General features: G+C 47.3%; 1 protein-coding gene across 8 annotated transcripts in view; it reads left to right on the forward strand.

The window, feature by feature from the left end:
* Positions 1-13,233, forward strand: part of USH1C (USH1 protein network component harmonin) — a 154,956-nt gene that overhangs the window by 19,747 nt on the left and 121,976 nt on the right. For all 8 annotated transcript variants that reach the window (XM_033928390.1, XM_033928393.1, XM_033928396.1 and 5 more), the window contains exons 2-3: positions 1,510-1,577; positions 12,206-12,349. In XM_033928390.1, coding sequence (XP_033784281.1) covers positions 1,510-1,577; positions 12,206-12,349 — 212 coding nt within the window. The remainder of the gene's footprint in view (positions 1-1,509; positions 1,578-12,205; positions 12,350-13,233) is intronic.

A 13,233-nucleotide genomic window follows, 5' to 3' on the forward strand; every position in this document is an offset into this window, starting at 1 on the left:
GTAGTCATGATTTCTGAGGATTGTATGTAAAATTATGTAAACCATTTAGTTTTAACCCTTTCAGGACCATAAGGATCGTAGGCCAATTTTTGTGGTTTTGACGACATTTTTATGGTAAAAAGGGCTTGCAGATGCCAAAAAATTGATTTTTTTTTTGTGAAATATCATTATTTTTATTTAAAAAAATCACACTTCTGGCTTATGGACAGTGTGGCAAGTGAATCTTCTCGTCAATCTGGCAACGACGCTAATGAATGAATGTCGGAACCAGTTTGTTTACATAAAGGCAGTATCATATGGAATCCGTACATATCAAATTTAGAACTGTAGACTATCCCAATCAAAATTTATAGGATTTTAAAGTTATGGGACAAATATGTCCCTTGGTCCTGAAAGGGTTAAAGGGTATAGAAATTTTTTTAAAAATAAAATATATTCAAATTCTAGCGTCACTTCAGTAGCAGCAACATAAAATCCCTCTGCCAGAAACACAAAAACCTGCAAATAAGCCACTCAGAAACTATCCCCTCTCCTTTATTAATAAGTAGCATGGGTTTTAGCGCAGGCAGCGGTGGTAACTGCGCCGACACGCATAGCGTCGGAGCAGTTACCGCCGCTGTCGGCACTAAAACCCGCGCTACGCATTGGTAAAGGAGGAGGTTAGTGACTGTCCCCTCAAAGTAGATAGCTTGAAGTTTATTTTTGAAAATACTGTAACAAGAATGACTCCTGTTTGTTATGTAAAGACCATTTTAATGTGTTTTTTCTATAATTAGCGTGAACTTAGTTGAGCTTATTTAGCCAAGTCAAAGGTGGTTGTAATCCAACACTAGTTTGCATGAGGAGGCTCTTGCAAAGTGAAGAGAGAAGCGAGCAGAGCATCAGTAGCCTTGGTGGTGCTCAGATCTCGGAGACAGTTCAGCTTCAGGTTTTACTGTTCCAGTTCCGCCTCGCCGCTCGCTGCTGCTCCAGCTGACATAGCCCCAAGTTATTTCCTCCTGAGAGTGCAGGGATGTGCTACGTTAATGAATGGCCAAAGAGGTTTCTGAAAATATTTATTCAGCAATATAGCCATTATCAGGTAAGACAAAAAAAAAGCAAAATATTTGAGGGTCATGTTTCCGTAAGCAAAAAAAAGTAGCACTTTTTAAAGTGAAATGTAACCAGCAATGAGATGTGAAACCGGTTTCTTTGGAATTAATAATTGCTTCTGTGTAAAGAATTTGTTGGTTTACCACCATTCTTTGATAGAATGCCGACACTCTCAGGTGATGAATCTTTTTGGCAGAGATATCTGTGTACAATCACATCAACGTTTTAATATTCATTGTGTTGGATGATCTCTGATGCTGCCGCAACATGGCCTGTGTTGGGTCAATTTAATATGGAGTGGACCTGATGGGGTTTTTTTAAGGATCTTAGTGCCTTTTCTCCCTTTTGTATTTCAAGAATTTGCTAATAAACATAAAAGGAACCACCGCTGATCAGTGAAATAATTTTTATTTTTAGGTTGACTTGTTAATTGATAACGAGGCTGAACGGGATTACCTGTATGATGTGCTGCGTATGTATCATCAGTAAGTGGCGGGTTTTTTTCCTCATTAATTGGGGTTTGGAGGGGGAGGTGGTGTTGCATTTAAGACTTTCAAACAAATCCTGTTTTCCCGTCAGTAACTTCTAGAGGAGTTTACAGAACTGTAGCTAAAGTGAAAAGGACGCTTTTGTTTAAATTTTTACAGTTTATTCGTACAAAATACATGCCTATATACTTTAAAATGCTTTGTGACTTTTTGAACTTAGGGTTTAGCGGTATATAAGAAATAAAATTATTATTATTATTAAATTATTAAATATGAAGTTCCACATAGAAATGCTGGAGCCAGTTTTCTGGGAGGCATCTGTATATCTTAAATATTTTATATTAAGCAAATGTTATTCAACTTGAAGCTGGTAGTGCTCTGTGCTGTGATGCTCGAGATCCAGGTTCAAGTTCCATCATCATGCTACAGTGACTCCTGGTGGCAGTGACGTAGTAAGTGGGGCAGGGGGAAGGGAGAGGGGTAGACTGTTCCAGGCACTGACTTTTCGGGGGAGTGCTTGCACCTCTCCACCACCCCATGTACCTCTTTAAATGTTTGCCAGCGCAAGCAGCACCTTCCGCGTGCTGCTCTTCCCAGCCTCGGCTCCCTTCTGATGTCACTTGCTGGTCGCGGGACTAGGACACGATGTCGGAAAGTTGCTGAAGTAGGTATAAGCAGCAAATGGAAAATGCTGCTCACTCTGGCGAACATTTAAAGAAGTACGGGGGGAGGGGGGCACTCAAGCAGCAGGGAAGAGTAGGAGGGTGACCAAGCAGCGGGGAAGATTGGGGGGAGGGCACATGGCACAGTGATGCCGAGTGCCACCATCCTGGGTACTACTAACTAGAGAATGACACGGTGAAAAAATTAATCACCGTTCCCGTCCCCGTGGATAAACACGGGAAACCATCTTCATGTCATTCGTTAAGAAGAGAGGGAAGAATCAGAGTATGAATGGCCACAACCACTGACCTGCAAGCTTTGCTCTGAGGAATGCTGGTGTAGAAGGACTGAGGTTGAAATAGATACTAGAAAATGACATGGGATTATTTCCCGCAGTTATCCGTGGGGACGGGAACCGTGGTGAATTTTGTCACCGTGTCATTCTCTACTACTAACCTCCTTTGCTGTGCCACTGTTTGGTGGCCAGACTCGGGTCCAGATGCACAATGCTCCATCAACCCAGTAAAAAGTACCGGGTTAGGAGTGATTTTCCTTTACAGGGCTGTGCACATACAAATAGCATGCAAATCATATGCCTACTATTTGGGCGGAATAGCCCTGTAAAAGAGGGGAGGAACTGTGCCTGGTGCCTGCTCAGAAGAGCAATCGCTAAGCTCTCCCCAGGCCATCCTCATGTCAGCTCCATTTTCAAAGTCCTACTGCTGCTGTTGTCCCTGTCGGCTCATCTGATCATGGCTCTGGAGCCATGATCAGCTGAACAACGGGGGAAGCCCCAAAGCCGCCAGTGACTTTGGAGAGTCCTGTAGCTCATTTGATCGGGGCTTCTCCTGCTGGCTCACCTGGGGACTTTTTTTTCCTTTTAATGGGTGCAGCTGTTGTGTGAGGGAAAACTGAGTAGCTGCTGGTGCCGTGTCCATCTTAATTATAAAAATCAAAAATGGAAGAGTAGGGTTGCCAGATTTCAGCCCCAGTCCTGCCCCTAGCCATCCCCGAGGTCTGGAGAGCCTCTGCACATGCACAGATGTTGATGTGATGGCATCATGCGCTTGCGTACACATATATGATGTCATCGCATTGACACCCGCGCATGTGCAGAGGGCCTCCAGACGCGGCCCCAAGCTCGGGGATTTCCAAACCTTGAACAAACTGCTGCGTTTTGGAAATCCCTCCAGGCACCTAGACAGTCCTCTAAAATGAAGGCATGTCTGGGTTTTCCCGGATATCTGGTAACCCTTTGCAAGAGAAGACTGCTGTGGAGGGGGGAACCTGCAAAGGATTATGTCAGTTTCCTTAAACACCTCATAACCAAATGTGCTTTCTTATGTTTTGCACGCTCTTATCTTTTGTGTAGTCTGATCTCGAGAGATCAGTAGTGGTGCTGTTTTTCCACGTTACTTGGGAAGAACTCTTCTGGCAGCTATTGCTTCTGATCGTGTTTTAATAGCACCTCAATAGAGTGAAATGTAGAAGCACCAAAGTTTCCATATGGCCTTTGTGGGAAGCCATAGCACGTGTGATTGAGTTTCATCTTGTGCCGTCTAATTGTTTCCCAATTCATAAATCCCCACCCCCATCCCCCACCCTCTCTTGCTCGCTGTCTGTGAAACCATAATGAATTGCTGCTGGTTAATTTATGGCCTTGTGCTCAACCAGACAAAATTAAAGCACATATAAAGTCTCTTGCCTGTCAATTGGTACTTTGTTGTAGTTTGATTCCTTTTTAAAATATTGCATTATTTAGATTGCCGTTGCTGCTGTGATGTCGCAACATCTCCCTGGCCAAAAGTGTCTTTCTCCTATTTTAAAGACATTTGGTGTGCCGACATCTGCGCAGAGGATGCGTACGCACAGCCGGTTCCGCCGCTTTCATGCCTTACCATTAGCGTTCTGAGAGTGGTGGGGTAGGAACTGCTCACGCTCCCATGGAGGCGGGGGTATGGAGGGGGGAACCTCCCTGAAAACTTCTGTTCTCTTGCTATCGGGAATTTTCGGTGTAGTGGGGTGGGTCCCCCTCCCACCCTCACACAGAATGCTAACAGTAAGGCATAAAAGCGGTGGAACCGGCAGCGAAAATTCATCCTGCGCGCAGATGTCAGCGTGCCAATGTCCGATGCGCTTTTGACCTGCCACCATTTTAAAGTACGTCACCCACAGGTGCGACTACTTTGAAATCCAATGTCATTGCTCACTTGCAGGGGCGTAGCGAGGGTGAGAAGCGCCCGGGGCGGTGGAACCCCGCCCTCATCCTCTTCTCTGCCACCCCCTTCTGCTGTACATGCACATTTTCCCTTCCCTCGTACCTCTTTTAACATTTCCGGCGCAAGCAGCAACCCCCAACCTGCTGCTTGTGCCAGCATCGGCTCTTCCTCTGATGTCACTTCCTAGGTGCGGGTCCAGGAAATGATGTCGGAGAAAGAGCCGACCCTGGCGCGCACAGCAGGTTGAGACTGCTGCTTGAGCTGTGAACGTTAAAGAGATAGGGGGGAAGGGGTGCACGTGTGCGGTAGTGGGGGGCAGGGATGGAGCAGGAGAGGGGGCAGAAAAGAGTACGGGTGGCAGCGCCCCCACCAAGATGGTGCCAGGGCAGACTGCCCCGCGCGCCCCCCCCCCCCCCATTTACTATGCCACTGCTCACTTTTTTTAACCTTACAAGTTCACCCTATATCCTGCGGGTCTTGCTTTTGATATCAATGCTAGGATCGGGGTTCAATAGATTAATTTCTAGTCAAAATACTCCCTCCTTCAAAAACTATTACTCTTCATGCTGATTCTACACTCCCTCTCCAATTGTGCTCTGTATTCTCTGTCTGTTCAGTATCTTCTTCTCTGTTTTATATTCTGTAATTCGCTGGCCATCCAGCCCCTACTATATTGTAGTTCGCTGATTGTTAAGATTGTAATTCGCTGATTGTACAGCTCTCTTTATTGTGAACCGCCTAGAAGTCGTAAGATTATGGCGGTATAGAAATATAAAGTTATTATTATTATTGAGCCTTACTTACATTACATTACATTAGAGATTTCTATTCCGCCATTACTTTGCGGTTCAAGGCGGATTACAAAAGAGATAAAAAACGGAGGGTTACAACGGATGAACATTTGTCCTTTCTGGAGAGGTAAAGAGTAGGTTATGTACCGTATTTTCACGCATATAACGCGCGCGTTATACGCGTTTTTACCTACCGCGCATACCCCTCGCGCGTTATATGCGTGAGCGCGATATACGAAAGTTTTAAAACATAGTTCCCACCCCGCCCGACGCCCGATTCACCCCCCCAGCAGGACCACTCGCACCCCCACCCCGAACGACCACTCGCACGCGCTCCCACCCGCACCCGCATCCACGATCGGAGCAAGAGGGAGCCCAAGCCCTCTTGCCCGGCCGACTCCCCGACGTCCGATACATCCCCCCCCCCCGGCAGGACCACTCGCACCCCCACCCCGAAGGACCGCCGACTTCCCGACAATATCGGGCCAGAAGGGAGCCCAAACCCTCCTGGCCACGGCGACCCCCTAACCCCACCCCGCACTACATTACGGGCAGGAGGGATCCCAGGCCCTCCTGCCCTCGACGCAAACCCCCCTCCCCCCCAACGACCGTCCCCCCCCGAGCACCTCCGACCGCCCCCCCAGCCGAACCGCGACCCCCCTGGCAGACCCCCACGACCCCCCCACCCCCCTTCCCCGTACCTTTGGAAGTTGGCCGGACAGACGGGAGCCAAACCCGCCTGTCCGGCAAGCAGCCAACGAAGGAATGAGGCCGGATTGGCCCATCCGTCCTAAAGCTCCGCCTACTGGTGGGGCCTAAGGCGCGTGGGCCAATCAGAATAGGCCCTGGAGCCTTAGGTCCCACCTGGGGGCGCGGCCTGAGGCACATGGTCGGGTTGGGCCCATGTGCCTCAGGCCGCGCCCCCAGGTGGGACCTAAGGCTCCAGGGCCTATTCTGATTGGCCCACGCGCCTTAGGCCCCACCAGTAGGCGGAGCTTTAGGACGGATGGGCCAATCCGGCCTCATTCCTTCGTTGGCTGCCTGCCGGACAGGCGGGTTTGGCTCCCGTCTGTCCGGCCAACTACCAAAGGTACGGGGAAGGGGGGTGGGGGGTCGTGGGGGTCGCCAGGGGGGTCGCGGGTCGGCTGGGGGTGGCGGTCGGAGGTTCTTGGGGGGGGCGGTCGTTGGGGGGGAGGGGGGTTTGCGTCGAGGGCAGGAGGGCCTGGGATCCCTCCTGCCCGTAATGTAGTGCGGGGTGGGGTTAGGGGGTCGCCGTGGCCAGGAGGGTTTGGGCTCCCTTCTGGCCCAACTACCAAAGGTACGGGGAAGGGGGGTGGGGGCGTCGTGGGGGTCGCCAGGGGGGTCGCGGGTCGGCTGGGGGGGCGGTCGTTGGGGGGGAGGGGGGTTTGCGTCGAGGGCAGGAGGGCCTGGGATCCCTCCTGCCCGTAATGTAGTGCGAGGTGGGGGTAGGGGGTCGCCCTGGCCAGGAGGGTTTGGGCTCCCTCCTGGCCCGATATTGTCGGGGAGTCGGCGGTCCTTCGGGGTGGGGGTGCGAATGGTCCTGCCGGGGGGGGGGGGAGATGAATCGGACGTCGGGGGGGGGGGTGAACGGAGAGTCGGGACAGCGCACGGAGAGGCGGGGCAGTGCACGGAAGTCAGGGGGGTGAACGGAGAGTCGGGACAGCGCACGGAAAGTCAGGGCAGTGCACGGAAGTCAGGGGGGGGGAAGGGAGAGTCGGGACAGCGCACGGAAAGTCAGGGCAGTGCATGGAAGTCAGAGGGGGTGAACGGAGAGTCGGGACAGCGCACGGAGAGGCGGGGCAGTGCACGGAAGTCAGGGGGGGGTGAACGGAGAGTCGGGACAGCGCACGGAGAGGCGGGGCAGTGCACGGAAGTCAGGGGGGGGTGAACGGAGAGTCGGGACAGCGCACGGAAAGTCAGGGCAGTGCACGGAAGTCAGGGGGGGGGTGAACGGAGAGTCGGGACAGCGCACGGAGAGGCGGGGCAGTGCACGGAAGTCAGGGGGGGGTGAACGGAGAGTCGGGACAGCGCACGGAGAGGCGGGGCAGTGCACGGAAGTCAGGGGGTGAACGGAGAGTCGGGCAGCATGCGCGGTGTAATCGTGAGCGCGTTATACCAAAGTTTTTGTGCTTATCATCGTGATTTCTGCGCGCTATACACGTGTGCGCGTTTTATACGGGTGCGTGTTATTTGCGTGAAAATACGGTAGTTTCTGTGTGGCGGGAAGAGGGAGGGGGGAAAGACGGTAAGTTTGAAGTTAGGGCTGTTTCAGGAATTTCTTGACGAGTATAGTTTTTATTTCTTTTCTGAACGTCTTGTAGTCTGGCGTCTTTATCAGTAGACTGGAGATTTGGTTATCTACGGTAGTTTAGCTGCTTGAGTGGCCAGGAGGCCATCGTATAGTTTTTTCCGTTTTACTTCTTTGATCGAGGGGTGTGTGTTTTTCTATGTCTGATTGAGGTGGTTTGGATGAGGCGGTTGTTCAGGTAGGTTGGGCTGTCTCCGTTTAAGGCTTTAAATAACATACAGTAGAATTTAAACAGTATTCTTTCTTGGATTGGTAGCCGATGTGAGTTGATGTATGCTTCTGTAATATGGTCGTGTTTTCTCAATGAGTAGATGAGTCTCAGAGCTGTATTTTGAATTGTTTGTAGTTGTTTAGTTATTGTAGCAGGGCAGGGGAGGTAGAGGATGTTGCAGTAATCTAGTAGACTTAGGATTAGGGTTTACAATTTCAGGATTGTATAAAGATCTAGAACATTTAGGTGCTCCTGAAGACCGGGATGCGTTACATGATCGCTGGTTACGGGATTTGGGCCTCCCTGCGGATTCATTGGATCTCGTTGCTCTGATTCGTAGAATTCCTAACATCTCTGTGAGCGCAGAGCTCCATGAATGTCAATTTCGGGTTATCCATCGAGGCTATCTTACGCGCAGTCAACTCTCTTATGCAGGTTACAGCCACATTCCTTCTTTCATGCTTTTTGGGGCTGTTCTAAAGTCTTTTTGGAGACGGCTCTTACTGGATGTGGAAATCCTCTTTGCTCATCCAGTGCCGCTGTCAGCGGCAGGATTTCCGCTAGATAAATATGAAGCCTTTCGGCTTCCACAATGGTGTCACCGTCAGTTTATTCAGAAGGTTGGAGCCCTGAGAAAGAGAGTGATCTTTATGGCTTGGATTGATCCACCATCTTATTAGGCTTGGTTAGGGAGGCTCGTCTTGGTGCTAAACGTAAAATACATTTTCTTACTGTTTGGGATCCTTATGTTCAATCCTTGTCTCCTCGAGCTCGCAGTGCCATTTTGAATTCCTTTTAAATTGATGATATTGGGAGGCGCTACACTGTGGTGCCGGAGGTGCGGGTGTGCAGGTTTTCCCCTTTCCTATTTTGGTGTTTTGTGGGGGGGGGGGGTTCTCTTTTCCTCTTCATCTTCTACTTTCTCTTTCTCCTTTTTACTCTTCTCCTTCTTTCTTCTTTGTGGTTGGGGGTGAGGGCTGGGGGAACGAGGTATCATCTGTTGTGATAGTATATGCTGTCTGGGGTCCAGGGTTGCTTGGGAGAGGGGGGAGTTACTGCTGGAGAACTTGTTTTGGTTTTGCATCGGGGGGGGGGGGTTAAGAGTACCACCCTCTCATACCATTTGTTTCTTTGGATTCTCTGTTGAAGGTTTTCTTCCTTGAGTGGGGGGAAGTATTTACTGGGTTCTGGGGTTAGAGAGATTGTTGGGGGGGGTTGCTCAGTATATTGCTCTTTTTGTGAATGCTCTGTATTTTTTGTTGTTTGTTTGCTGTCGCTTAATAAAAATTGTTTCAAATTAACCTTACGAGTTCACCATGTGTATATGTATCTCTGTCCATTTGTGTGTCCTCTCTAAATACGTTTTGGTTCAGTGACCTATCCGTGCTAAATTTTAAAGACATGTCAGATGGTCTACGCAGATCCTGATACAGTATGACGCTCGTTTTTGAAGCAGGGCGGATATCTCCAACTGACCAATAAAAGTCCATCTTCCAAAAAAGTCTAAATCACTATTTTGGAAAGGCAGAATTTAGATGTTTTTTCACTGCAGTTCATCCAAATAGCAAGGGAGCTTGTTGTAGGCATGTTTGGGGTGAGACTAGGGTGGGGCCAACATTTGGATATCTGTCAACGAGAATGGAACGAGAAGAAACATCCAAGGCAATAAAAGAAGGATATTTTTATGTAAACCTGTTCCAATCATAAAAAGAGTACAAAAAAGGTGCCCCGATTGAGCAGCTGACCACTGGATGGATGAGGGCATGACCCCTCCTTCATCTCCTAGTGGTAGCTGACCCCCTCCTCCAAGAAGTGAAAGTGACACTGGGCAGTTTCAGGTATTATGGCCATTCCTAATAGAGCAGCAAGCAAATATAAGGAGTAGCCCTAGTGGTCAGAGCAGAGGACTTTGAACAATGGGGCCCAGGTGTAACTCCTACCTTAATTCTTTTATTTCTGGAACATAGGAATACCTACTGTACCTGAATTTATAAGACACCAGCAAATGTGATGGCTATTGTAGTGGTGTACCTTTTAGCTATAGTAGTTGGTTTTGTTTTTTTTTAATCTGTTCCTGGAAGGCTCACAGTAGCATAAAAATGAATTAAAGTGGGATTTGTAGTCCACTCACTGACCACTAGGCTGCCCCTCTGCTGGGGCATCTGTGTGGCCATTTTGTGCCTGCTCTTATGGCGGTCATATTTTGGATGTTTCATTTTGTAAAATGGCTGTTCATGTTGGAAGTTTTCAGTATAATGAGGTCCTCCTCGAACGTATTTTTGAACAGGAAATCCCAATGTTTTTCCTGTTTGAAAATGGCTGTGAGATGGACGTGGGTTTGTTTTTGGATGTTAGGAGCAGGACATCTTAATTCTGACAAGGATGTTCTTTCAAAAATACCCCGCCACATTCTTCTCTACAGCCAGAAAAACGCAGATGTTTCAGAATGAAGGCTCCTTTAGATTCATATGGGTTTTCTTTTTTCAGCTAGAATTTATGGTTCAGGATGAACTCTGCTTTCTGAAGGGGGTGGTAGATGTCACATGCTTTATTTTTTTGCTGCCATTGACCCCCATGATCTTCCTAGGAACTCTCTCAGGAGGCCGGGCCTTAGGCCTAGGAGTAAAGCTTTTGATTTACTTTCTCTCTGAGGTACATTGAAATACAGGGTTTGCTTTTGGTCTGTACTTACTGCCATCGTATCTCTGGAAATTCCTTAGCATGAGACATATTCCATTATCTGACATAATCATTATATATATTCTGAAGTTGTTACAGGTGGTACCATCAAAGCTGAAAGAGAGAGCCTCATTATTCTACTTTTCTGTTGTTTTGCAAGGTTTGGTCAGAGGTTAGTCAGACATTTAGGACCAAAGTCATATAAAAATGTAGTATGCCATTTCTTTTCTGTTTGTTTTTTTTACAGGGTTTTTTTTTTTTTGGTGTGTGTGGCTTTACAAGAAGATATGTCAATTTTCCAAGAAACATTCATAGTTATAACCAAGGGTCTACTCTTGCATAGTTTCCCAAATGTTTGGCAACTATCTTCTAGATCAGGGGTAGGGAACTCCGGTCCTCGAGAGCCTTATTCCAATCGGGTTTTCAGGATTTCCCCAATGAATATGCATTGAAAGCAGTGCATGCAAATAGATCTCATGCGTATTCATTGGGGAAATCCTGAAAACCCAAATGGAATAAGGCTCTCTAGGACCGGAGTTCCCTACCCCTGTTCTAGATATGTATATAAAATCAGATGTATCTGTGTGTATTTATGTACCAGCATAACTCTGAAACGCATGGACAGATTTCAACCAAACTTGGTATACATATTACTTATTATCTGGGAAAATTTTTTTTGAAAAAGATAGATATTAGTATCTACCCCATCGTTTTCGGGCTCGCTGAGATGAATACTGACAGTCCCGTCGCTGTTTAACTCCAAGTTCAGCCCCATAGAGAGGGACATGTAGGGGGGGGGGACTTGTGGCGGGTTTGACATTTTGGGATAAATAAATATCCAGGAAAATGTTGGGTAGTCAGCTAGTTAGGAATATCCTCAGACATAAAGGCCATCATAATGTAATAGATGTGCCATGCAGCAGTCTACTCTGCAGCTGTACTGTTGCTCTTGAAAGTTGAATTCTTTGTAGCTTACAATATCTTCCATTGGACAAGCGAAAAACTTTCAAAGATGTTAGACATCAGCTTTCAGATCCACACATGAGTTTCATCTCCAGAGAGAAAAGGCATTGGAGCCTGTAAAGATCCCACTACTGTAACTCATTACACTTCTTCCTCCATATTCGCGGTTTTTTGGCCGCTAACGCGGCCCCCCCCCCAAAAAAATCATCACTAAAGTTTTTTCCTTTTACTGTACAGTACCGATAGAAAAGTTTATCACTTACCATTACTGTACTGTAACTCTGAAAATCGCTGCTTCCATGCTTTCTCCTACAAATTCGCTGCTTTCATGTTTCCCAATGTGCACTGAGAAAAACGCTGCTTCCCAGCATCCTTAGAGAGAAAGGCTTCTTCCCAGCATGCATGAAATCGTTGGTTGGCTGCCCTGAAATCGCTGCTTGGCTGCCCTGAAATCGCTGTATGACTGTATAGGTGTTGTATACAGTAATAAAAATTTGAGAATTTCTATAGTAGTAATAGTGGCAGCTTAATTTAAAAAAATTACGAATAACAGTTGATAACGTTATTCGCGGTTTCAATATTAAAAATGATGTCATTTTCCCAAACCCGCAAATAACATAAAAAAAGTTATTCACATTTTTTTTCATATTCACGCCTATTGCCAGAACACATCCACCGCGAATACGAAGGGAGAAGTGTATAGTCAATGAAAAAGTAACCTGCAGAGTGTTGTTTTAACTTAACGTTATTTGCTTCAAATCTTTTGAAAGGTCAATGAACCTTCCAGTGTTCGTTGGGGACCTGAAGCTAGTTGTCAATGAACCAGTTCGTTTACCCTTGTTTGATGCCATCCGCCCTCTAATACCGTTGAAGCATCAGGTGGAATATGACCAGCTAACCCCAAAGAGATCAAGGTAAAAGTGTGGTGTGGTAATAAATTGCACTTTACATTATGCACATATTTATTTATATATTTGCGTTTATATCCCGTCTTCCCAGGAGAGCTCAAAATGGGTTACAAGTTTACATACATAACACATCATGGTAAAATATAGCATGGCAGTCACTGCATTGTATTTACACACTTAATGGGGGAAACATTGCATGGCAGACAAAGATTATACCTTGATAGTATCTTTTCTAGTAGTTATACAGTGTTCCCCCGGTCATTCATGGTATTTTCTGACCGCAAACTGCCCACCACGAGAGGACAGTTGGAGAGGCAGGAGAGAGCAGCCGGAGCACCGCCTCTTCCTCCACTAAAGTCAGGCCTTACCAATCAGGAGCTGCTTTGACACACAGCTCCTGATTGGTAAAGACCAACTTTAGTGCAGGAAGAAGCAGTCGGAGCATACAGCGAGTGCTTTCCTTCACTCGCCGGTGCTCCGGCTGCTCTCTCCTGCCTCTCCCGCTGCCCTCTCCAGTCTCCCTCACGGAAAACTGTATTCGCAGAACCCCCGCAAATATCAGGGGAGTACTGTATATGTTCCTAGTTCTTTCCTTGTTTATTTATTCAGTTTTCTATACCGTTCTCCCAGGGGAGCTCCGAACGGTTTACATGAATTTATTTAGATACTCAAGCATTTTTCCCTGTCTGTCCCAGGGGGCCCAAAATCTATCTAATGTACCTAGGGCAATTTTTTTCTTGTAACATGTACAGTGCAAAACCAGGATGGTATAAAATGATATTACATCTTAGAACAGTGGTCTCAAGCGTGCGGCCCACCAGGTACTATTTTGAGGCCCTTGGTATGTTTATCATAATCACAAAAGTAAAATAAAAGTTTCTTGATCATAT

Source organism: Geotrypetes seraphini, chromosome 19 (genome assembly GCF_902459505.1).
Source record: "Geotrypetes seraphini chromosome 19, aGeoSer1.1, whole genome shotgun sequence".
In the NCBI taxonomy this organism is placed as follows: Eukaryota; Metazoa; Chordata; class Amphibia; order Gymnophiona; family Dermophiidae; genus Geotrypetes; species Geotrypetes seraphini.